Source organism: Necator americanus, chromosome I, assembly GCF_031761385.1.
Source record: "Necator americanus strain Aroian chromosome I, whole genome shotgun sequence".
In the NCBI taxonomy this organism is placed as follows: Eukaryota; Metazoa; Nematoda; class Chromadorea; order Rhabditida; family Ancylostomatidae; genus Necator; species Necator americanus.
In genome coordinates this window covers 9,607,607-9,631,986 of record NC_087371.1, presented here as the reverse complement: position 1 = coordinate 9,631,986, position 24,380 = coordinate 9,607,607, and the positions used below count along the sequence as shown (strand labels likewise).

Here is a 24,380-nt window from a genome sequence, read left to right as displayed (position 1 = left end):
TGTATAGGACAACATGCGTTCATAAAATCTCAACGATTTTGGATTGTAGTTAAATGCTTCGGTGCATCCCAAGCGGATTGATACGCCAGTGAGTTTACTTTAGACTTATGCTGTTAGCATTTTACTTGTATGAAATCTATGCTCCTAAACGTCAATGAGATCACACCTCTAGGGACTGGTATTTATGTTTGACTATACCAATATGGTACCCGTTCCACTATAGATTAAGCCTATACAGCAAAGGTTAGAGAAAAAGTGCACGAGCTACTGATGCACCACCTATATGGCTGAGCAAAATTTCAAAAAAATTAAAATTTATCTAACCTTCACATGCAGAAACATAGCATTACATCTTACAAGGCATTCCACAGTATTTGTTTAAAGTAACATGATAAGATATCTAAAGTTAAACATTTTGTCGTGACAATTAAAACATTATTTCTTTTCGTCATGGCGAGAAGACGACGGTCTGGGTTCCATTTCTTCTTCAATGACTTGACGAATCTGTATAATAGTGATACTGAAGGTTTTCTTGCAAAACGGATCAAGATTATAGTCGGATCAAAGCGAAACGAATCACGTGTGTACTTGCACTGCATTTGCGTACGCGCTCGAAACGGCGCGGTTGAGGCACTAGTTGTAACCGAGGTGGGACAGTCGCAAACTGCAACGATGGGTGGTGCTATCAAGGATTTCAGCATTCTGCTACGCTCCACCGAAGCGCCTCGAGAGAAGCCACGTAGCCGCAATTACGTACGAGCTTCATGTCGTTTTGACCCGGCTATAGAGCTTGCTAGCTGCGACAGATAAATACATTATGCATTGGATGGATTATCAAAGTTATGAATTAGCACCAATATTATTAAAATACAACAATTCAACATGATCGAAGTCTGTACCTGTGTCATTGTGGAGCGATCGTCAGGCAGCGTCGGGAAACATTGGTCCATCATAATTTTACGTACAAATTTTGGCATAATATCGGGCGCAGATAATCGGTAGCCAGCTTGTACCTGTGAATTTTGGAACGCTTTCACCAAATTAATCTTTCTGGCACATCTGCACAATATATAGTTGGGTCAAAACGACATGAAGCGCGGACAGTTGTGCAACCCGCTGCGCTGGTAGCGGCACGGTGGAGCGTAGCGGTTGGGATCGTGTAAGCGTCCTCGCTACCGCCACCCGTCCCTGTAGTTCAGCATGGTTCCACCTCGATTCCAACCGCTGTATCTACCGCACCGTTTCGAGTGCAGCCGCTTACGCAACTGGCCGTGCTTCATGCCGTTTTGACCCAACTATACTTAACTGAATCCAACAAATGTTTAGTATGAAAGCAGCTCCTCCAGACTTCAAACGCTCTAAACCCAAAGTTTCTAATTTTATACCTTCGTGATAACTTCTATCAATGTCATATCAGCATATGGCAGTGCAGCGTCGCTGAATATCTGCATAGAAAATATCAGATCCAAGTGACCAATCGATGAGATTACATCAAAGATTCCCACAACCTCCCATAACAATATTCCATAGGAAAAGACGTCACTTTTTCTCGAGTAAGTGGCAGAGGATAGCACTTCGGGAGCAAGCCACCGTACTGGTAGACGCTGGTTTTGATCCTTGAAAACACTATGGATCTCCTGGATCTTTGCAGATTTTATGACGATCAAACTAAGCATACCTTTATCTTGTACTTCTTGGCGCGATTTGACAGCTCCCGGGACAAACCAAAGTCACTAATTTTCACCTCACCATTATGAACAAGACAATTCCTGAAATGAATAAATGAATACTTAATTGGGATAAAGGGGGCAGAAAGTGTATTCCGAAAAAAAACGTTATAAAAAAGGGTTCCCTCTTCGCTCCTGTGTTTATTCGCATTTTATGTGGTGATTAAGAGTCAAAATGGAAGAATACCTCGCAGCAACATCCCTGTGAATGCAGTCATTGTTGTGCAGATACTCAAGACCCTTCGCTGCACCAAATGCGAATCGTACCTGAAACAGGTTCCCAGCCCGATGATCTACATCTAAAAGCATGTTTACAAAAAAAAAAGAAGTATTCCTTACGAAACCCAAGTGTCACAATTACGTTTCTTAGAAAGAAAAAATTTTACCGTTTTATCCAAACGGTAAATAAGAGGAGAAAGTGTCGTTTGCATTAAGCTTATGATTACATTCACATTCCGAACAGACTGCGAATATCTATGAAATACTATGGCTGGATAAAATAAAACCGAATCTCTGATTGTTCAAGTGTAAACTGCGTTTTTCGTTTCGAAGTAGAGTGGGAGGTGACTGTCAGAGCTGCTATAACCGCTCATTGATATCCCACTAATTGTCACTAATTCAGTTAGTAATATAACTAAGTGATGAAAGAGCATAAAACAGAACGTGAGTGTTATAGGACAGTGTTCAGTACTTTTCTTGAATAAAGAGAGGAATTTCGAAAGAAGAGAGGAGAAATAAAGGATATACCCGGTCAGCAACGGTGATTTCTGCTTTCTTCTTTTGTAGATAGGCGTCAAGTGCACCGCCGTTGACCAACTCCATTACTAGCATAACAGGTTCCTATAACAGTTATAATTTATCAAACACTATTTCATCGTTTCACTCTAAAGGAACGTACCCGTTCTGCAGCTACCCCATAGAACTTGACCACGTTTGGGTGACGATATCGTCGCAAGATTCTAGCCTCTTTACAAATCTCAGTGATGATTCGTTTCGTCACTTTTTGACTTTTACTCACTTTGACTGCCACCTTAAATTGGTAGATATTAATACAAACCTTGTGAAGTTGTGTATATTGAACATATTCAGGTAAACTAAGAATACCTCGAAAACTTTCACCTGATACTTTCGACTACCTACGGTTAATACGCCGGCATAGACGCCTCCAAACGCTCCTTCGGCAAGAAACTGGCCAAGGGAGATCTGTAACTTTTCAAATCCTCTGAGGACTCAGTGTTCTGATCTATTCCCCTTTTCAAAGGGAAATTAGAGATTTGTAACTTCTGTACGACAAGAATGTTGTTTATCCCTCACATTGCTTAGTTACTCACTTACTTAGGTCGTTAGACGCCCCGTCTTCATTGAACGTGTGGGCCTCAGCATCCTTCCATTCGTTTCGTTCCCTCGCCTTGTCATCCAATAGTTCTCATTTTCCGTCGGTGGCGATGACAAGACCCTTGAGCCATGTACAGCGACATATCAGCTGGTCCATCCGTGTAGTGAACACATCACACCATCTCGCGGGCGGCCTCCCTCGGGTGCGTTTAGCATCTCTAGGAATCCACTCCAGCATTCTTTTAGTCCATCTATCGTCGATTCTTCTTATAATGTAACCAGCCCATCCATGCTTTGTTTTCGATATATACATATATAAATATATATATATATATTCCGCTGGCTCGATGACGGTACATTTCTCTTCAGTCGGAGCTTCGAAGACAGCCTTGATGTTGTATGCGTCGGCTAAACGTAAAAGACATCTCTCAAGGGCTCTGCGGGTTGCGAGTAGCTTCCTGGACGTGGTAGTTTTGTCTGTCCACGTTTCCGCAGCGTAAAAGAACTGTGGGAGGACTGTCGAGTCGACCAGATGGCCGCGGAGATCTTAGTCCCTCAGTTGGTCCGTACCTTTATTGACGAGTGCGAATGCTGCCCATGCTACTCTCATGCTTCTATTTAGTTCTTCCTTCGAGTCGCCTTCCATATTCAAAGAACGTCCAAAGTATACATACGACAAAGTTTCCAGGATTTGAGAGCCTTCAAACCTATACTCCTTGCAAACTTGTATTTCCCCATCCTCGCAGTAGGCGTTCTTCATGAACCGTGTCTTCTTTCTGTTTATTCACAATCGCATTCTCTTCCCTCCTTCGTTTAGTTCCTTGAGCATCCTCTCTGCTCCATCAGTACTTCTCGAAAAGAGAATGAAAACAATGGTTCGAGAGGAGTCTTCAATCAACAGAGGGGGTAGCGGAAAAGCTGTATCGTCCGTCGACCGTACCAATTAGCTAGTGTGATCATGTACGACGCGCCAACACCTTGATCAACTATCGCTGACAGTATTGCATTCGTTTCTACGCTGTCGAAGGCTTTCTCATAGTTGACGAAGGTTAGAGCAAGGGGCATTCGGTATTCCCGGCAAACCTCATTGACCCTCGACGGGGACTGGATGCGATCCATAAGGCTTTTTACCTCACGAAATCCAGCTTGTTCTTCAGGTTGCGCTTTATCCAGCGATATGCAAACGAGGACGGTGAATACTTCACACAAAACGCTCAGCAAGCATCTCAGACGGTAGTTCCGAAGGTCTTTTCGGTAACCTTTCTTATGAATAAGAACTGTTCGCGAGTTCTTCCACTGGTCTGCGATCTTTTCTTCCTGACGGTAGGACGTGATGTGCACCGCTAGAACTACAGGAAGCGGATGGCCACCAGATCGAAGAAAGTCTGCAGATGTCGATAGTAACTAGGGTTATATATCCAAAGAAAACTAGTAAAATAGCGCCGGCTCTTCTTTCAAAATGATTCATGCAGATATAGGCACCAGTATTAACGTTTGCGCGCTCGACTGCAATACGGACGCAATTGGATAAACAGTATGTAGTCCATCTTCCCTCGTTCAGGGGAAAAAGACCAATCCAATTCCGCATACTGGTAGTCAGGGTCGGAAGAACTACAAGCAGGTCTATGTTTGTTCGCTTTTGATGTTCAACTGGAAAAATCGCTCGTAGCTGTCATGGAGCTACTTAGGCTTATACTTATACCACGGAAATTGATCACTTTTCTTATGACCAATTCGTCGAAGATCATCACAAACTCTAATCGAAACTCACTGATTCGTGGCGAAGTTCCCATTGCTGCTTCGGAATGGGCGTTATCAATAGAGCTCCCGTCGATTGCGTTATAGGTTTCTGCTCGCGTAAGTAGTAATTAACCATCTCGAGAACACTAAGAAATTCCATGCCTTCAATTAAAACTTTCCCTAAATGCTAGACCATCAAAGACAAAATTGGACATTTATATAAGATTATAACGTGCTACATACCATGTTGTTCAATCACAACAAAATGATGGTTTTTCCCATTCCACCTTGATGAAAGTACAGTTTTCAAACCCTTAATACCTCAGCTGAATAAATAAAAACAAGCTATTGTATGGCTTACCATTCCAGGTTGCGGTTCCGTAACACGTACCAGAAATTGTCCATCTTCTGTGAGAAGCCTGCTACGAAAATCGGAGGGTTAATAAATTTACAAGCGGGACACATGGTCTTCGATTTCGGATGCGAGGGATTTTGAGTTAAAAACGTGCTTGTAGCTGTAGCGCTTTTCTCAGCTCATATTGTGCTACAACGGTCATGCGAAGTTCGGACTCAACCACTCAAATATTTCCCATGAAGATCTACAGCTTCTTGCGAACTCAGACAGCCGAAGAACAGTAGAGTCAAAACGACACGAAACACGACGCAGTTGCGTGAGCAGCTGCGCTCGAAGCGGCGCGTTGGAGATGACGGTTCGAATCGAGGTGGGACCATTGCCAGCTGTAGCGATGAATGGTGCTTCCATGGGACCCTACTCCGAGGAGCTGTATTCTGAATTCTCCGAGGAGATGTATTCTTGAAATTGGCAGCCGAAATTGCCAGCTAGGGATAGCAAGGCAAGCCATAAGTATGATTTCTTTTTTTACTTCTGGTTGTCTCCAGCATAGATGAAAGATGTGTATTCTCATTTTCAATGACAGAGTTATCATTCCTGCAGTATGTAGGCTGGTTATGCTTACCAGCGAAAGATTTGTTACGTCATGAAGGAGTTTTGAAAACTGTTGCACAATACAGCAAATGTATAGTCGGGTCAAAACGAGCTGTTGCTCGGCGCAGTTCCGTAAGCGGCTGCGCTCAACGCGATGCAGTAGAGCGTAGCGGTTCGGGTGGAAAGAGAACCTCGCGAAAATCGTCCTTGCCGGTGCCACCGGTAGTTCCACCGCACCGCTTCCAGCGCAGCGTCTCGAAGCTTCATGTCGTTGTGACCAGATTGTACCTGTTAATGTCCTCGCGAGATAAAAATCCGTGGAACCACTGTTCTTGTTGGTGTTCATTTCCATCACGTGAACTGAAAGGTAAATTTTGGACTTATTACTAAATCTGAATCCAGTAACCGCGTCCTCTCCCTGAACTAAATTTGGCAGTGATAGTGAATGGCATAATTAACCACCTTCTACAGCTTTCCGAAGACATAAACCGAGTAATAATGAGAGTCACCCTGTTTGTTTTCAAAAAATTTGTTTCAACAGATGATAAAGCTATGCATAAATTAGAGTGGAACTTGAAACGTTCGGTGGACAACAGTTTTCTTTTTGTCCAATAAAACCGCACTGCAACGTCGTTCTGTGTGCAGAAACTTCATTAACACTCAGATTGAAGGAATCACTCTCTTCCACTAGATCTGTCCATTCTGGGAAGGTAGAATGGTTCCCAGAGAGATTGTCAAATACTGCAACCAGAATAACTAGCAGATGAAGTTCATAATTACTGGACTGGAATACCAATGTCAAAATACGATTTACGTAACAACATGACGTATCTACCCAACAAACAACACTATCATGAATGGCCGAGTGATCCATGGGTCCTGCCAACTAACTGCCCGTTGCTGCGGATTAATATGGATCCGGATGAACTGCAGTAACTTTGTGCTTTCTTTCATAGTATTGGCAGTAATACTACCACTTACTAAATCCTGCTACAGATCTAGGTTGATCTCCAGAGATGTGATTTTCAACGGATATACAGATCAGACGTTTATCCATGCATAACATCACAAAATAAAAGTTTTAGTATCTATGGGTTTATCTACTTCGTTTTGGGAGCAGCCTGGATCGGAAGAGTTCTGCGGTTTGTGTGCAAGCCGGTCTTTGGAGCCTCAATGCAAAGATGTCCAACATCAGTGAGCTGCGTGTGGACGGCATCGAGGTCAACCTCATCAGGAAGAGTCCAGCTACGGACAAATGACCTAAATGACAACAACAGTAGAGATATAGCAGGCGGAGTAACAAATTTCGCGTAACGCTCACCTCTCCATCTGTCCATGTTCGGTTTTCTCCTCCTGTTTTCCTTCAATGGTTAGGTTGCGACCATCGATGTGCACTTGCAGTTCTTCCGGCTTGAATTTCGACACATCCAGCGATACTGCGAACTTCTTGTCGTCGTTGACTACCTTAAACAATGCGGTACCCCTACTTAGCTGCTGAATCCACAGATCACAAACCAAGTTCGGGCAAGCAAACAGCGAAACAACGTCTACCAAAACACCCCAGCCACAAACTATAGAGATTTTCCTGATGCGTACCGACTCAGACGCACAGGTACCATACCTACGGTTCCCTCATTGAACCCTAGCTTACCTCGTGGGCCTGATTTGCAATGTTCAGAATGGACTGGTCCTCATCCCTCCAGTACGGCATCATACGACGCTGGAAGCGATCCATGTCGCGCATCATACGGCGCTCGAAGCGGTCGAAATCACGCATGGGGTCCATGTCACGATCGAACGAGCGCATAGGCCAGAGTGCCATGATGATGCGATTAGTAAGTTAGTGAAGCTACCCTGAAAAGGGAACGTAAACCACAGAAATTCATTCTACTAGAAAATCGCACTATTTAGAGATGAGATTGAGTGGCTCCATAAACTCTCTGGGCACAGCAGAAACGTCGAGAGTCCGATCACAAGGCAAGAGATGAGAGGAGAAGAACTATGGTTTACCTACATCGAGAACCCCTATATATACCCCTGTCCCAGAATTTTCTCGCAAAAGACGGTATCCGTTATTTTGACCTCGCAGTCATCGGCTGGTACTGTATTCGCTTCTCTGTTCAATAAACTGAAGAATGTTCACTCAGTCAATGCCGGAGGGCCCATCATTTTAGATCCTGTACTTCATGCTTCATGTCCCTATAGCACTAACAGATTCACTTCTCGAATTCTCGAAACATTTCACAAATATTGGATTAATCGTGGATCACAACACTGTGCTGTTCTATTGACTTCGAACGTGTCTGGGTCGCAAGTCTTCTAGAAGTTTCTTTGCCAATCGATTCGAATCGTCCGTTTTCCCTAATCTCTCCTCCAATGTTAGTTTCATTAAGAAATTTTAATCTTTGAGACTCGATCGGAAAAAAAGATTAAGAATAAGTACGGAACACAAAAGAAGAAATTGCTAGACATTACAGTGGATAATTAGTTAATTCACTCTTTTTCTTTTTCTCCTTACAAAGCTGGGGAAAATATCGATGGGGGAGGAGGGGTCACTCAGTGGCGAAAGCTCAGATGTTCTAACTTACTTTTTTCTCTTAGTAACTTAAGTTTGCATGTCATAGATCCTCTAAGACTAATGCTTAGGCCTTAGGGCCCCGACTGATTTGATTATTTACTTCGAGAAATAAGGGCGCCACTGAGTGCCCCCTCCCCCCACGACACTTTACCCCACTTTTCCCCTCAAAATGATTACTACTCTTACTTCTCCCTAAATTTGCCATCTTATTCACCATATTTCTCTCGCTTACATATGTTATCAACTTTGTTGCCCTGTACTCATAGTGTGTGTGTAAAGCTGCTCCTCCTCAAATTTGCGCCAGGGTTCCATTCGTCGTCCTTTAATATTAATGCGTTCCTGATTTTTCCAGTTTGCCTAAAAAATTTTTCGCCAACATTGTGTGAAGTTCTGTGAGATTTCTTCTCAAGTGAAATTTGTTCCTTCTCAACTGCGCTTGAATCTGTCTCAATGTACTGTTCCTCCTCAAAGATTGATCTGTAAGAATTAGGATAATCATCCATCCATTCGTCATTTTTCACGGGTGGATGCCTTGCTCGCTTTTTTTCTTTCTCTGCACCTAACATTTCTTTGTTTATTCCACCGTTTTCCCGCAGGGATGGAAGAAGACACATCAGTTTCTGAGTTGCTGCGTAAGAGGGAGGAACTGCTGCGGTTGTTGCAGGAAGAAGATGAAGATGTCGATTACGGTGGTTCTGACGGTGAGTATGAGTAAAGCTATTTTGAACTTTAAGTAGAAATTGTGTTTGTTTTTAATCTTAATTTGGGAACAGAAGAGGAAAATGATGAGGAACAAGAAGAAGAAAAGGAAGAAGAGATAGTACAAAACGGGTCATTGGAGGACGTAAACTCTCCTTCTGCAAAGCGACCGCGAATGAATGGAATCGATGGAGAGGTTGCTAGCGGTACGTTGTTGGAATGGATTTTTTAAAAATGTTTTATGTTGTTTTGGATATTGAGATTCCATTTTAAATTGTAATTCTTCTGTTGTATTGAAACTGCGGAGCGATCCAGTTTTGAGCTGCTTGTTTGCAGAGGATTATTGGAGGGATAAAAATGGAACTTGTCCGTTCAAACCTGGTCCTACTTCAACGGGTGATGAGTATGTTCATCTTAATTTGTTGTGTCGTTTTTTAATACCACTTTGGGGATTGTTCTAGATCTGGACTGTGTCCGCAGAAAGCAGCGAAAGAAGAACTAGAAGTGTTCGATGAAGGTTTCTTTCATCCTTCTTTAGTTTGTGACTTTTAACGGGAAGTTTCCAACGAGGTGACCATTCTAGATGATGCAGATATGGAAGGCTTGGATGTTCACGATATTCTTGAGGAGGCAGTGGATAAAATAAAAAAGGAAGCTGCTGATGCTGATTCTGCTCGCATAGTGTGAGTTCCTTACTGGAAAGCATCCATACCAACTCCTTCAACCTTTTAGAAATTCAGTCCTCAGTGGGGTATATTGCAAAAAAAGTTTTTATGTAAGTAGTTAAGCACTGTTCTTTTGTTAATATTTGGGTCGTTGGTTATTATCGCTTTTGATAATTGTGTCATCCTTCGTAAAGCTCTCTTCAAAAATACTTCCTGTATCGCAAGGGCGATGTGGGACATTCTTGGAAATTTCGATTAGGGTCATTTCTTATTCTCTTTGAAGTCGATTGTGAGGAAACGCAATATTTGTCTTGTATTTTTTCTCGATTGCATTTTATTTTCACTTCTTTGGTCTATGGATCATAACACAGTTAAGTGCCTTCGCATTCTTGCGGTTCATATAACTTTTTGCAACGAAATAGTTGGAAAACAAGGTAAAGGTATGATCAAAAACTCTGCCATGAAGTGTTACGATGCGAAAATAAACGGATCGTTGTTGTTCTTTTGTAAGCACGCAGCTAATTTTGCGCACAGAACTTTTAATTAGTCCCTAGGATTGATTATTCAAAGATAATATTTGTAAGGACCCAGCTTATCGTGATTCATTTTCAGATGGAAGTACGTTCCCGAGCGTATTGAACATGATCACTTTATGAATCTTCCGGAAGGATGGACACGGATTACCCATAACAGTGGGATGCCGGTATATCTGGTGGGTTGCAGATTTTTTTCCCTGTAGATGCGAAAGATACAATGAGTTCGTATTATACCTGACACTACGACAACTCATTTCTTTTTCTTTAAGATTGTTAATGAGATGCAGGAAATTTAAGTTCTGAAGTTCGACATAATTTAAAATGTCTTGCGACATTGTTTTTTCTTTCTTATCATTCCTATTGATGAGTTCTAGTGCCTCTGGTCAAATCCATACCTTTGCAGCACAGGAAGTCGCGTGTTGTCTCATTGTCAAAGCCGTACTTCATTGGGACCCAAGGCGTTCGTGATCATCCTATACCAGTCACAGGGATTCCTTGCCTTCATCAAAAGAGAATCATGGAGAGAGTGAGGAAAGACGTATCTTAATTTACCCGCTCCTGATAATATAATTGCGTTTTTATAGGATGCTGCTTTAGCCGCTGAAGCTGAGAGTCAGAAGAAGAATGAAGGTGATACATCGGAAACAACACTTGAAAGTGAAATCAAGCAGAAGCTAATTGCTCCAGCTGTAAAAATTGAGGTTCGTCCGGATTCTTTTGAGATCATATCTGTTTCTTCCTTCCGCTTCTCACAAGTTATTCTCAGTTTTTACGATGACTTTAGTGATAAATTTCAACTCTAACCACAAAAGTTACCGTTCATGAAGTGTATTGGTACTGTTAGTGTGGAGGTTCGGTCTGTTAAGTAATCGCACTCTCAGTGATTTGGATCTGTGGCTTTTGACTGAAACAAAATTCTGGTCAAGATGCAATTTTTTGCGAAAATTCTCCCGATCTTATTGTAAGACGTGGATGATGTATAAAATTCGGGTACATTTCGGCTGCGATATTTTCCAAGATGTATAAGAGTAGCGGGAACGATTTTTTAAAGCGTAAACAGCTGCATAATGTTAGAAGTACGAGTTGCGTAGTTCTTAGCTTTTAACCTAAATAAAGTGGAAATTTCATTTCTTCCCGAGTTTTGTTGAGAATAGGTTGCACAGTTGTTCAAATAATTTCATTGGGCTCAACATGTTACGAGGCTTTATTGTCATCTAACATGTTTTTGTTCAATGGTCGAACTAAGGCTGGTGTAAGTTATCTAGCCTTTCATCACTTGAGCGGCAGTGGTGAGTTCTTCATCCTTGATCTTCTATTTCTACTGCTTTCCACGGTCATCAACAAAATCCAGAGAAAGCTATGTGTAATTCTAGAGGTTTTTGGCGTTTGGCAAGGTCAAGATCTACGTCTACTTTTTATTTTTTAATCTTTTTTATGCTTGTCGTACTTTTCGAAACTGGCGAAAGTGCTATAATGGACACTTATTGCCTATCTCGGACAGATTCGATGAGCAGAGAGCTTTGGTCTCTATGTTGGTGGTGGTGTTTGTTAATCTAGTGCTTGTTCCCAACGGAGTAAGTTTTCTTTCATTTTTCCCGTAGTTTTTTCTCTAAATTTAATGACCTTTCGTAGATGAGGACATTTCACCTCTCATTTCTGGAAGTGCGGTACTTAATAAACACGTTCGTTTTACATCTTTCTGCTACGTTTCATCTTAGCTATCCCGTAAATACTATTTCACCAATTCTACTCATTTCTGCGTTGCAGTCCTCCTTTAGCGAGGACGGGTTATTTTCTTTAAATTCTTGCGTGAGATACCTTGCTTAATACATAACTCTGGTGAAAACTTCCAATAAAGACTCTTAGAAGCAGGTTAATTCAGCTGCAGTGATGAGATTTTTCTTTCTTTTTTTCTTGTGAAAACTTTGCTGTGAATTTGAGGATTTCAGTCGCTTAGCGTTATAATTTGGTATCGAGTGCTAACATTTCCTCTCTATTCCTTCCGAACTGCCAAAACGTCAAAATTTCAGCGTCAAGAAGACTACTTACTGAGTGGTGAAGAGTATCGCAAGTATGCTGAGAAACTGTTTAAATTTAAGCTAATCCAGGTAATCCTTGTTTGTCCTTTTCCACTTGTTAATGGTAATTAATTTTATTAGTTATACCTTGGTTTTAGTAATAAATGGCTAATTAATCAGTTCATTAGTAATTACCGGTCAGTTTTCGTTTGCTTCTTAGGTGAAGAAATTTACTACGTTCAAGGACAAAAAGGCTGATTATCGAGAAAAACAGCTAGATCAAGCTTTGAAAGATTCAGGTAGTTCGGAAAATGCCTCATAAACTTGCTTTATTTTGCTTTTACGAAGGATTTTCATAATGAAATTTAATATTGCCTTTCAGGCGTCCCTTTAAAAATGAAGGAAGTGCTAGGGAAGAACGAGAAAACTCCGGCTGGTGTATGTCTTTGCCGTTATCGCTATATGTTATTATCATCCGTTATGTTTTTCTTTTTGTATTGTTTGTTCTTCTAGTTAGCATTGATTCATATCGAATCAGCTGATCCGCGGTTCCACAAACGCAGCTTTGTGATGAATCCTCAAGGGAAATCATCAATCACTGTGCTACACGAGTACTCACAACGAGCTTTAAAAGGGCGAACTATTTATCACATTGAGGAAACAAGGTATCCTGCGTTTTTCTTATGTCATTCACAATCTACTCTGACCAAGATTCTGCATAATTGCATCGCTTTCATCCACCTCCATATATGAGTCTTTTTTTTCTGCTAGTGAATTCTGTGATGTTGTTGGTACTGACAATCTGTCCATCTCAATAAGAATTATCTAACTGCTGTGTTCAAATTTGTTTCTTCGCTTTCCCATAAGTTCATTCATAGTGCTGAATTCTGGTCCTGCTGTCTAAGATTGCCATCTTTTTGTAGATCTCTTCAAATGCAACTTGCAGCTTTCAGAAATGCAACTAAACCATTCCATGCTACGGGTATTGTAATAGTCAAGAAATCTGTACGTGTACAAATTGCGGGTACTGTAAAGGATAAATTGGCGCTGTTGGGTGCTAGCAATGGCGAAAATGGTGACAATGTTGATGAAGGTGATCAATATTTCTTAGAGCTTATGGTTACACTGTTTTTTTCATTTTCTTCAAGCAAGAAGTTTTTCGTTTTAAATATTATTGGGGTTGTTTCATATGTTCGTTTGGTATTTCTATGCTCTGTTTGGAAAATATCTTACAAAAAAAAATCACTTGTATAGTCGAGTCAAAACGACATGAATCACGAGTGTAGTTGCGGTGCATTTGCGTACGCGCTCGAAAAGGCGCGGTGGAGGCAGCAGTGGGGCCGAGTTGGGACCGTCATACACTGCAGCGATGAATGGTGCCAGCAAAAGTTTAACCACCGCCCTAGCCGCTACGCTCCACCGAAGCGCCTCAAGAGAAGCCGCGTATGCAATTGCGTACGTGTTTCATGCCGTTTTGACCCTACTATATGTTCCTACGTTGAACTTCTTATTACTGTTTTGCAGCGTTGTGCTGGCTGTTCACTTCCAAGTGGAAAAAATCCTTTTGTTTTGACGCAAGAAAATAAGTTATCATTGAAAATTTCTTTGCTCATTCTTCTGAACAGAGATGGAAAACCAAAAGTCCTGTATAATGAAATCTGAAGGATATGCGATATTTAGAAGTTTCCGGTCGAGTTCTTGAATTACCAGTCTTGGTTTGCAAGATGAGTCAGGCGTACGCATGCTGCAAAATCATACTTTTTTTGTCCTTTCGCTTGAGTAGTACCTTCAATTGAAATGATCAGCAGTGAAGTTTTAGTTGTAATTGCTTGATTTCTGGGAAACAGTTCGTAGTAAGTATCCCTTTCAAATTTCGTTTTCTTGCAAAAGTGGGTCTTCAAAAAATAAAAAAGCCGAGGGAACTTACGGTGGCAACTCAATAAGTAGATAGGATGAATATTTGTAAACAATGTGTAAACAATGTTGTGTTTATGTGCTCTAGATTCCATAATAGTGGGACGAGGTGAAGGACCAAGCAAACGGGTTGCAAAGATGGTGGCTGCAAAACAGGCGCTTGCAGTGAGTATTTCTTTTGGAGGGTGGAATCGTTGCAGCACATTTCTTCGAGTCTTTGTCTTAGGTTTTAATTCCTGAAATACGGTTCAATGATGATTATATGGCAACTATCCAACCACCAAATGCTACAGAGAAGAACTATGACGACCAGGTTGAACTTCATTTTCTTCTGATTTGTTGCAGAAACAAACTTTTTGTTGTGATTTAGCTGCAAACAACTTTTTTTGTGGTATGTTCCTGGTAGGACTTTCTTAAGTTGCACCTGAACGAACTTTGAAATGAAGCTGTTCTGAATAGACTTTCATATCTGTTTGTAAGAATCTCTCTAAATTATTGCCATTTCTCCCAGTTTTTGTTTTCTACGCTTTTAGACTAATCTGTGGGGAAAACCAACAAAGAAGGTTTCCAAGTGGCGAAAACTTTGACGCTACCTTACGAAACAACAGAGAGCACTTTCAGGCTATAGCATTGTTCGATGAGTTACCAATCGAAGATCCTCGTATATCTGACCTCGCCGTCCGCACTTGTCTGCCAAAACCGATGATTCTGTTAAAAGTAGGTCCTCAAGTATGATGTTTAACATTTAGAGTGAATTAGTCCAAATACCATCGTAACAATGACAAACGATTAGAGCTCAGATTTTCGGATATCAAAGCGGTTGTTATGCCCGGATACGTGCCAAGTGTTCCATATGCTGTTTTATCAAGCAGCAGCACACACATTTCTATCAGACATTAAGTAGGAACTGCTTAGCTCTGTGTGGGCAGTTCCGTGGTGGTCTAGAAATAAATGAAAATTTAATAAAAACAAAATCAAACTTCCGTGAACAGTATCCTTCTACAGAAATTGTCTTACTCCGCTGCAGCTGCAAGCGTGTGTTAGCAGCTTCAATCATTTTATGTCAATGAAGATAGCGCACGACAAGATTTTGGTGAATTCGAAGCAATATAAATAATTAATTCAGAGTTAAAGAGAAACTGACAAAGTTGTAATAGTTGCAATGAATGCGTCTGTTCTACTGTTTAATGTCATCGCTCAGATCGAGCTAAACTTGTTTACTCACATATTCTAACAGGATAACTCAGGTGTTATCTCTGTTCTTTTCATAAACCTAATCAAAATGGGTTTAAAGTGTCTTGCGTTAATCGATCCGCTTGGGGTGCGTCACCACTTTCACTTCAATTAAGAATGGTTTGAGGTTTACGAACGTACAAGTAGCCTATACTTGCGGAGGAGGAGCGGAGATAGGTCAAGTCAGTGTTTTTATCCTCCCAGGCAAGTCTGGTACCAATTTATCAACCCCGAAGGGATGAAAGGTTTGGATGGCACTAGGGCGGATTATAACCTCCAGTCGATCGTGCAGACAGCGAAACCTCTTAGTGACTGTGTTACATCCGCTCCTATTTAAATATAAAACTGATTTGTGAACCGACAACATCAATAGGCTATTTTAGCTCGTAAGGAAGTTACTGCAGTAATTGCATAAGAATTGAGAACCGCTAGACCTTCACAAAATGTTGATGCTCCTTGATTCGCTGTGTTGCTAAATTGCCTTTTCGGAACGACTAAAATCACAGGTTTTTTTCTTTGAAACTAAGGCATTGGGGCCGATCCTTGTTTTTGTTCTCCGAAATTTTAAAGAAATTAGAGCCAGAAATTAGTTCTTCGTTTCTCTCTGGATAAAGTATTCTTGAAATGTAGGACGAAATTACAAGACTTTTTTCGTGTACATCTACATAATGCTGTGAAGATTTAGAAGATGATCATTTGCTTTCTTTCTTCGTGCACCATCGTAGCATCATTATTCAGTAATCTTTCGTTTTGTAATGGATTCATGGATCCCTTCAATATTCGTTAATTACCTGAGAAATAGTTCGAGCCATAGCTGTTCGTTCCTTTTTCGCCTCAAAAACGCATCATGCATTTAAATTGGATTTGTTACAGTGAGGGTGAAGCCTCTGTTCAATCAAATCTACTATTCATGCGTGTTCCACTCCGAAATCTGCATACATCTTTTCCTAAAAGTTATTTAAAATTCAATTTCTTGTTGCACCTTTCAAGACTGCGAGCGTCCATTTTCCCGACATTTGATTCTGCAAGTGCAAGGCTGTGATCCCGCGATGTTTTGGCCAGCCTTTGGGTAGCAACCAACATATGCGACTTTTTACGACACGTACTTTGGTATCTGACGAGAACCAGATGGTTTCCTTTGCATTGTTAATGAGTACTAGCCTTATGTATTGTAACTCGTACTTGGACGGTTCCTTTGATTTGCGGTTACTGTAGGTTATCTCATTGAAGTGGCATAGAATGCACTTTTTGGCGTATTTTTTCCTACTTGTTTGTTTACGTGGGTTGGCCGATTTGGAGAAAAGAATTTCCTTCCTAGTAGAGGTAAGGAGCAGCACTTACGTTAACGTGTTGTTCAGTTGCAACAGCTAAGGTGTGTAGTGCAAACGGCGTCATAATGGCCACAAAGTCGTTTGTTCTGTATGGGGACATATTGGATTGGATTGTTATCCTCCGCCCTTCTATGTTCTTAATTAGTAGTCGTTGGGGGTAATATATTGATTGATGGTTGAGCTGAATAAAAACTGCAACTCTGGTTCAATTGGGAGGTATGAGAACTCATTTTGACAATATACAATGGATTTGAAGATATAGAACACTCAGACAACTGCATGTGAATTTTCAGATTACGAATTGAAACAATGAAAGTGGTATGGAAAAATTATACGCCCAGAGGTTCACAAAACTTACATTTTAAACGATGAATCAAAAAGAGAATGACTACTTTGTTTTTCCACCTAACGCAGACTAGAAGACTAAGAAGCACGAGACTTGCTGTAGAAACGTTGTGTACTGCAGAATACTGGAGCAGTGGAGTGCATGGAAAATTTCTACTCCAGTCATGACCCCCTCCATACTTTACAATTCTTATTCTGATTACTAAAAACTAGATTTTTATTGGGAAGAACCTTTGTTTGTCAGTCATGAAATTTTATTTCCATGACATGTCATAGGGGGAAAAATAGAAAGCAGAAACAAAAATTTACCTCACTATTACGATTATCCTACCTAAGTCATATTTTTGGAAATTCTTATTCGTAGGATAGTTTCTTGTTGTGAGACAGGCTTCCTAAAGAGTGAAAGAGTATATACGTTTGTAGTACACGTTAGATGCTCCCCGAGTAAGCTTATGCACACGCTTTCTTGTGTTGGGTCGTACATCAGCTTCGCTTTGCAAACGACCGAAGTTGGTCCTCAGGGAGTCGCACGCCCGCGCCGACACTTCGGCGTGAAGTTGAGTAGCAAAGGTGCAGCTGGGTTAAGAGATTGAGGAATTCAGGTCAGGTCATAGGAGAGAAGCTCGCTTATTATTCGTGTGAGATATTAGAAAATTAAAAACTCAAAGGTTCAGACTTAAAGTTGTTAAGGAATGTGTTGTTGTTAGGGTCGACTCTCTGAAACGAGTCATGATTATAAATACAGTTGTGTATCATGCAATTATGCTTGTAAGTTCTCCTTTTGAAGCAGGGTTATGACGATTGTGTTTTTGCTGGTGGTTTGGAAACTATTGAAGATTTTATAAATTACGAGAGGGTTCAGTGGACACTCAGAATGAGTTTTTATGGGGGAACAATGATATTTTTGTCATTTTTAGATGAGAAAGACTTTTTTAGACTGCACTACTCCGTCCAAATATTGGTGGTTCATTGACAGCTTCTAAAACATCTCTCCATGTCATATAATCATCTGATCTTGATCTGTTTTCAACGTTGTTGTCCGATTTTCTGTGGAGCAGTTCTGTTGAATGAGCTGCTCCGGTATGTGATGATTGGGTAATTTTTTTTCTTTGCAAAATCCACTCTTCATATAGCTGATCTCGTGAACTTCGAAATCATAATCGCCTACTGGAGGAATTATTCGTCATTTGGTTCTTTTCTATGAGATTTCCAGATTTCCCTCTTTCCCGTGTTTTTTTTTACATATCAGTGCGCGGGTGGTGACCACCTCAACCGCTGCAGAGCACCACACTCTGCGCCTCCGGGGAATCGAGACGAAGGTCCTCGAGCGTCGCGCTTGCATAATGTCGACGACTCGGTTATTTAGCATGCTTATGACCGCGTATTGGTTGTAATTCAACGGCTTACATTAGCATTTCGGCTTGCTCAGAGTTTTTCGGTACAACTGCTCCTAATTCTGAGTTTGAGACAAATTATACAGCCAACAAATTGCAGAAACTGCCTCTTGTTGAGAGCGACATGTCAGTGAACTGAGCATTTTTTCTTGGAAAAGAGCAGGCGTAATTAAAAATGTCTGCGGTTAGGTGGAAATGAAATGCTTCAGATGTCTGTCAATACGAAAAAAAGCGGCAGGCTCTGAAGTTTTGAGTGAACTTTGTGCGGTGGTTGTGCTCATTTTGTTTAAAGTGGGAATAGTTGGTGGTGTTTTAATTCAATCAGCTTAACCACAAGTAGTCGCTGTGGCTCTAGACGAGTTTTTGGTAGCTGTCGAGCTAAACGAGCTATAGTAACGTATATCTAAAATTTGTACCATACTTTTTTCTCTGTATGGTCGACGTAGATATCCTTTGGTTGTGAATAGCGTGTTTTCCTGGTCGATAATATGTTTGAATCATGGAATGGGAGCGAACAAGAATTTCTATCCCGTAACACTTAAACAATGAAGCAGTCAATGTCTTGTCCCCTTTGTCATGTGAACATGAAGAGTGATTTTATAGACTGCCTTGTTACGTTCAATAAAACTTTGCCGAGAAGTGCCATCAACGAAAGTGGAGCTGCTGGGACCAATGAGGACAAAAGTGACGATGACTGTTGGAGATCTGACTGCTGAAGTGAGTAGCTTCTTGAAAAATTATGAACTTCTTCAAAAATTCCTAGTCAGTATTCCTAACTCGTGCTTGTTTTTTCTCCTTTAACATGGAATTACATTTAATGGGATTTGTATTTACATTTAGAAATATTGAACAACACCACCATTTTAGGTTGTCGCTTGTGGGAGCAAAGTTGGCCAACAACGTGCAGCACAAAATCTGCTGAAACAAATTCATCCTCAGGTGAAAAAGTTTATTGAAGCATTTCTCAAGAATTCTCTTCCTTCCCCACAGGCTATGTGAAAAGAACCAGTGATCAAACTCGCTCTGATGCAGATGATTATGTGCTAACCTAAAATCGTATTTGTGTTTCGACAAGCTAAATCCCTTAGCTGCGTCTATGGGAGATGAACCAGTCGTTGGAATTTGAGTACATTCCGAAGTTAATGATCTGAAAAAGAAGCAATTTGTTTGCGATTTTGAATAGTGGTTCCCTTTCTTCTTGTGCTGCACTATTTTCTTAGAGGAGGTCCGTTTTGTTGGCACCAACTCGATGAGTGACCGCTTACCAGCCAGCCAGTGTTTATTGTTTATCGCCCGGCAGCATATTTGGGTCCTTTAGTTTTTAGCAGGCAATTGTCGGAGATCGCGAACAGATTGTTATTGAATCCTTGAGAATAGAGAGAATATAGTTTGACATGGAATTGAATCTTCTACTCATTTGTATATAAAACAATAGCATTTATTTGTAAATATGAATGATTTTCGCGAAAAAAAAATCAGATTACCTATTCTATGTCCTTTTCTTCCTTTTTTTGAACATTTAAAGAAACCAATCAATTTATCTTACAAAGGAGTTTTGAAGGAGCGATAACAAAAGCATTCTCCGTTGTGCTGCTATGCTGTTATAGTTTTCAAGTTTTCGTTTGAAAGGTCAAATTGTTGTAGGTTTCTACATATGGTGGTCTTTTGCGAATTTATGCCAACCCTGACGAAAAGGAGGAGCAACGAGAGACACGAAAGCTGCAAGCAGAGGTCTGTATTTCAATTCCATTAAAAAGGCTATGAATATTAGTATTTTCTTGCGCGGAAACGTATAAGCTATGACGCAACATATGCAAAGGACACTCTATCTTTGTCAACATGAACACACACCTGTATTTTGTACCTTTTCACGATGCCTGACGTAGTTCTAAGACTATTTGTAGTTGTTTTGCGGTTTTGATGTCAGGTAACGATGTACTTGAAGATGTATTTACTTATTTGGGTCTCTTTTCTCTCTTATGCTCATTATTACAGTTTTACTAGATCCGTTGGTAACCGGAGAATTTCATTAGGCTGATGAAGTACAAAACGCTAACAAAACAAATAGGAAAAAGGAAAGGAATTAATATTAGCAAAGAATTACACGCAAGGGTATTGAGGTTAAAATTGGAAAAAGTGGTGTTTTTCTGAATTCATAAGTGATTAAATTTTAAAAGTGAGTTCATTCGTATCGGAGTTCTGCACAGAACTTTATTTGGAAATGCAGAGCAAAGGTTGCAATGCTCGATCTTTTCTTGGTTTCGGTTCATATTTTTCTCCTGTTTTGCAAATGTTTCGAAAACCCATACGACATCTATGAAATAGAAACATTTGAAAGACACAAAAATCTTGTATTTTCAGCTAGTTCAACTGCAAAATCAAACTAAAGGCTCTGGAGACACGAAAAAGCCCCTCAAATCAAAATCATCCAATTCGGACAACTCGAAGTCAGCTGCTCTTCAAGCTCGTGAAAAGGCGGAGAAGGCCAGAGAGCGCATGGAGAAACTCAAGGATAAAGCGTCGGAAGCGAAAGAATTGGCCGAAAAGCTAAAAATTAAAGCGGAAAAGGCGAAAAGGGCAGCGGACCGCGCGGCATCTCGATCCGATCGCGAGAAAGCACGAGCTGCTACGGCGAAGTGGTGCAAAGTTACGGATCAGTACAAGAAGGCAAATAAAAAAGCGAGCAAGTTGAAATCACTAGCGGAAAAAGCGACGAAAAGGTACAAACAGAGGCAAAAAAGGGCAGAGAGACCGGTCGAGAAGAAGAGATGGGAGAGAATCAGAGACAAGAGTAAGAATAACCGCTCGAATGCCAACGAAGCAGTACTTGCACTGCTTCGGAAGGAAATGGCTCGAATTAAGGAACGCACTACGACTCGTTCCTATATGTATGCCACAAAACCTCTAATCGAATAGGTTGGTGTTCATGCACTAATTGTTCTGGCTTCAATTCCTGGCTGTCCTAGTGCAGTAGCTTTCGAAACTGTGAATGCTCTAAAAATGTTTGATGCATTTCCTATGGCGGCAATATCTGTATCTAAGATGTATTTAGCTGTTAGAAAAAGAAGTCGCAAGGTAGCCACTATATCACAAGTCTTTAGGCATACTAAGGTCAGTAAGAAATGTATTTCTATTGGCAGGTTAAACAGTTTGCATCGTCTAGTTTGTATTCATTCTTTCTACTAATGTCCAACTGTTCTTATCTACCATTTGGAACCTATTGTTGCTATTTTTTGTTGAATGAATCAGAAAATAGTGAACATAATTCCGCTACCCCTCTGAGACAGTGGCTACCGTTTGACTTACACTAAGGTTTGCTGTGATAAAAATCATCAAACATTTTTTTTGGCCTAGTTGTTAGAGGATTCTTTCTTTTCCACTTTTATTGCTCGATCTTTATATTATTCTTACGTGTATTTCAAAGCCTTGTGGTTATATAACTAATTTGTTATGCTTTCAGATCTAGATACTGGAGTAATTTACATTAATTTAGTGATAATAAGTAATTAACGACTGGTTTGTTCTAAGTTCCTATATCTTGTTTCAATAGTATTGGATTTGTGGATGTTGAAATATGTTCTGAAGCTTTTATCCAACGGTTTTAAATCAGTTTAATTTTATGGTTTATTTTCTGTGCTGAGGTGTTTATATTATACTTACCGTTCTGGTGACAAACGAGTCCTTACTGGTTAATTGGCTTTCTCGAATTGTTGTGACATTAAAAGTTAATGAATTACTATTACTGTATTGTTTTTCGGTGTGCTACAGATTCATTTTTCGTTGTACGAACAGTTAGTTACCTGTAATTTTCTGGAGAACATCCAGCGTCCAGACATGACAGATGTAAAAACGCAATGGCTTATTGATCGTTTTGGTTTCCTGAAGTACATGAACACGGAATTAACGTTAACACAGTTCATTGAGATGCTAGAGAATTTTGCTGCGCATGTTTTGTACACAAGGTTACTGTAACCACTTCACTAATATGGGAATCTCTGGATCGCTCATGATTTCAGTCACTTGTTTAGGTCGGAGAAGATCAGCATTAACGTGAAACTGTTTTTCGTCAGTGATTATTGCCCTTCATTTCTCATCTCTTCCATATTTGTAGATTTTTTGATTGTAAAACTGCAAATCATTCATCGAGGTTTCCACACATACACTAACGCCGCATGGTAATTTTCCTTTACTGCAAAACGACAGCTTTTTCATATAAGGATGATGAATTCTTCGTCATTTTCTATTCAGATCTAGCGCTCAAGTTTTAAAGTTGATGTGTTGCTAGCGTTGGGCAAGTCAATGGGAAAATGTTAGTTGTGGGACCAATTTTTTGCTGCCCTATCCACGAAGTATTTGATTCGAGTGGTGCCAATTTTTTCTTCATGCGAAAAAGCTCACAAAATGTTGGATTTGATCGCTTGGGACCTTTTTATTTCCATTTTTTTTTGAAGGATAGTAGGTGTAAGAAACTGGCTATGTTTGGTGGTTTGGCGCTAATGACTTTCTGATATATTTCTGATATCTTTATGATTTTCTGGAACTATCTATTAGTTTTTTTTTTTTGAATTTGTAAAGATCTTCTCCCGCTCAAGCAGTTTCTGGGGAAAACAACTATTGTTGACAGCTATTATGTCGTTTCTGAAATGGGTGCAAAAGATACATGTACTGTAGTAAATGTTGGTATTACAGTTTACATAAACAGTACTGGTTTTTTTCTTTTGTTTTGTTGACTTCCTCATTCTGTTCTTCTCACGAATGCTCCGATAAAATGTCCAAGTGATGGATAGATATTCGACGGATAACATCAACGGTATAGTCGGGTCAAAACGAAATGAAGCTCCGTGCAGTTGCGTAAGCGGCTGCGTATCACCCCACGAATTTGAGGTGGTACAGATTTCTGGTGGAGTATTTGTACACGGAATAGTAGATTATGGGGATGGGTGTGATTCCGTCCATTTCTTCATAATTGCCGTAGAAGAACGGCCCGGAAGATGCAGCGCGTGCACACGGCACTGGCGCGCTCCAATCGAACTCGTAGAAAATAGTGCGCCGGAACGCTCAAAGCCGTATCTTCCGGGCCGTTTTCTAGGGCAGTTAGGAAGAAATGAACGGAATCACCGTCCTCCCCATAATCTACAACCCCGTATACGAATACTCCACCTGAAATCCGTACCACCTCAGATTCGTGGAGTGATGCCTTTAACGGTTGGAGTCGAGGGAGGCCATCGCGAACTCTGTAATGACTGGTTCCAGCGAGGGTCCCACCTGGATCTTAACCGCTACGCTGCTTCGCGCCGCATCACCGAGCTTCGTGTTGTTTTGACTCGAAAAAATTAAGAAAAGCTATCATTACTTGCTATTAATGAACGTAAGTAGCTGTATTGGACTGTGCCACCGCATCCGTTGCGCACTTACTCGAACACTCTCTCCAGCTCCTACCAGCGAGGTGGGATTAAAACATGCAAACGAGGACCATCTTCCATTACTATTCTGTCGTTTTCGTTTTTTTTTGTTGTGTGTTGCGCACAGCGGATACTAAAACTGTTCATTTTCAGTTCTTTCTCATATCTCAAATTCATTTTCAAAAAAAAAAAAAAGATACAGATACAGATACCTTACATGTTGTTTGGGTATCCGGCTGTGCAAAAAAAGAGAGTTTCAAGTCATCTTGTTTGCAATTATTGCCTGAATAATAGTTGTTTCGTGACTCTATGGCTGTCAAAAAAGAACGCTACTTACGGTTTTGGATCCATCTAATCATGTTAGTTTGAGAAAAAATCTAACGTCTAATACGTCAAAAGCGTTTTCTAAAGGGACTAATCTACCATGTTGAAGATGGGTTTTTGAGCACGCTATGATCCGTTTATTTCAGGAATTGGTTAGGAATCTTCTAGTACTTTCAACTCTTTCTAATTCCTT

General features: G+C 40.5%; 5 protein-coding genes across 8 annotated transcripts; 1 reads left to right on the top strand and 4 right to left on the bottom strand.

Annotated features, from left to right (window-relative positions):
* Window positions 1-435: 435 nt before the first annotated feature.
* Window positions 436-6,805, bottom strand: RB195_004999 (uncharacterized protein; the record flags this gene model as incomplete). Of its 4 annotated transcripts, none has more annotated exons than XM_064177259.1 (14): window positions 436-504; window positions 900-1,013; window positions 1,386-1,445; window positions 1,509-1,616; window positions 1,679-1,769; window positions 1,915-1,994; window positions 2,475-2,567; window positions 2,626-2,757; window positions 2,847-2,930; window positions 4,834-4,982; window positions 5,046-5,115; window positions 5,164-5,221; window positions 5,940-6,108; window positions 6,730-6,805. In XM_064177259.1, 14 exons carry the CDS (start codon window positions 6,803-6,805, stop codon window positions 436-438), a joined length of 1,353 nt encoding a protein of 450 aa, XP_064034384.1. The 4 variants fall into 4 exon arrangements, with proteins under 4 accessions (XP_064034384.1, XP_064034385.1, XP_064034386.1 ...); XM_064177262.1 differs by lacking the exon at window positions 6,730-6,805 and adding an exon at window positions 6,211-6,233 and having other exon boundaries at window positions 2,832-2,930; window positions 5,164-5,224; window positions 6,037-6,108; XM_064177261.1 differs by lacking the exon at window positions 6,730-6,805 and adding an exon at window positions 6,211-6,233 and having other exon boundaries at window positions 5,164-5,224; window positions 6,037-6,108.
* Window positions 6,806-6,848: 43 nt separating this feature from the next.
* Window positions 6,849-7,570, bottom strand: RB195_004998 (uncharacterized protein; the record flags this gene model as incomplete). Its single annotated transcript, XM_064177258.1, has 3 exons — window positions 6,849-7,008; window positions 7,070-7,212; window positions 7,400-7,570. 3 exons carry the CDS (start codon window positions 7,568-7,570, stop codon window positions 6,849-6,851), a joined length of 474 nt encoding a protein of 157 aa, XP_064034383.1.
* Window positions 7,571-7,597: 27 nt separating this feature from the next.
* RB195_004997 (uncharacterized protein) lies at window positions 7,598-8,137 on the bottom strand (the record flags this gene model as incomplete). Its single annotated transcript, XM_064177257.1, has 3 exons — window positions 7,598-7,602; window positions 7,653-7,758; window positions 8,048-8,137. 3 exons carry the CDS (start codon window positions 8,135-8,137, stop codon window positions 7,598-7,600), a joined length of 201 nt encoding a protein of 66 aa, XP_064034382.1.
* Window positions 8,138-8,924: 787 nt separating this feature from the next.
* On the top strand, window positions 8,925-21,377 carry RB195_004996 (uncharacterized protein; the record flags this gene model as incomplete). Its single annotated transcript, XM_064177256.1, has 20 exons — window positions 8,925-9,027; window positions 9,100-9,231; window positions 9,362-9,428; window positions 9,487-9,542; window positions 9,609-9,708; window positions 10,303-10,402; window positions 10,630-10,752; window positions 10,811-10,927; window positions 12,257-12,334; window positions 12,465-12,543; window positions 12,627-12,682; window positions 12,758-12,909; window positions 13,198-13,337; window positions 14,247-14,323; window positions 14,385-14,471; window positions 14,780-14,875; window positions 19,065-19,178; window positions 19,329-19,400; window positions 20,106-20,192; window positions 20,823-21,377. 20 exons carry the CDS (start codon window positions 8,925-8,927, stop codon window positions 21,375-21,377), a joined length of 2,391 nt encoding a protein of 796 aa, XP_064034381.1.
* Window positions 21,378-22,253: 876 nt separating this feature from the next.
* RB195_004995 (uncharacterized protein) lies at window positions 22,254-24,222 on the bottom strand (the record flags this gene model as incomplete). Its single annotated transcript, XM_064177255.1, has 4 exons — window positions 22,254-22,340; window positions 23,877-23,996; window positions 24,076-24,146; window positions 24,201-24,222. The coding sequence occupies 4 exons, from the start codon at window positions 24,220-24,222 to the stop codon at window positions 22,254-22,256; spliced, it is 300 nt and encodes a 99-aa protein (XP_064034380.1).
* Between the last annotated feature and the right edge of the window lie 158 nt (window positions 24,223-24,380).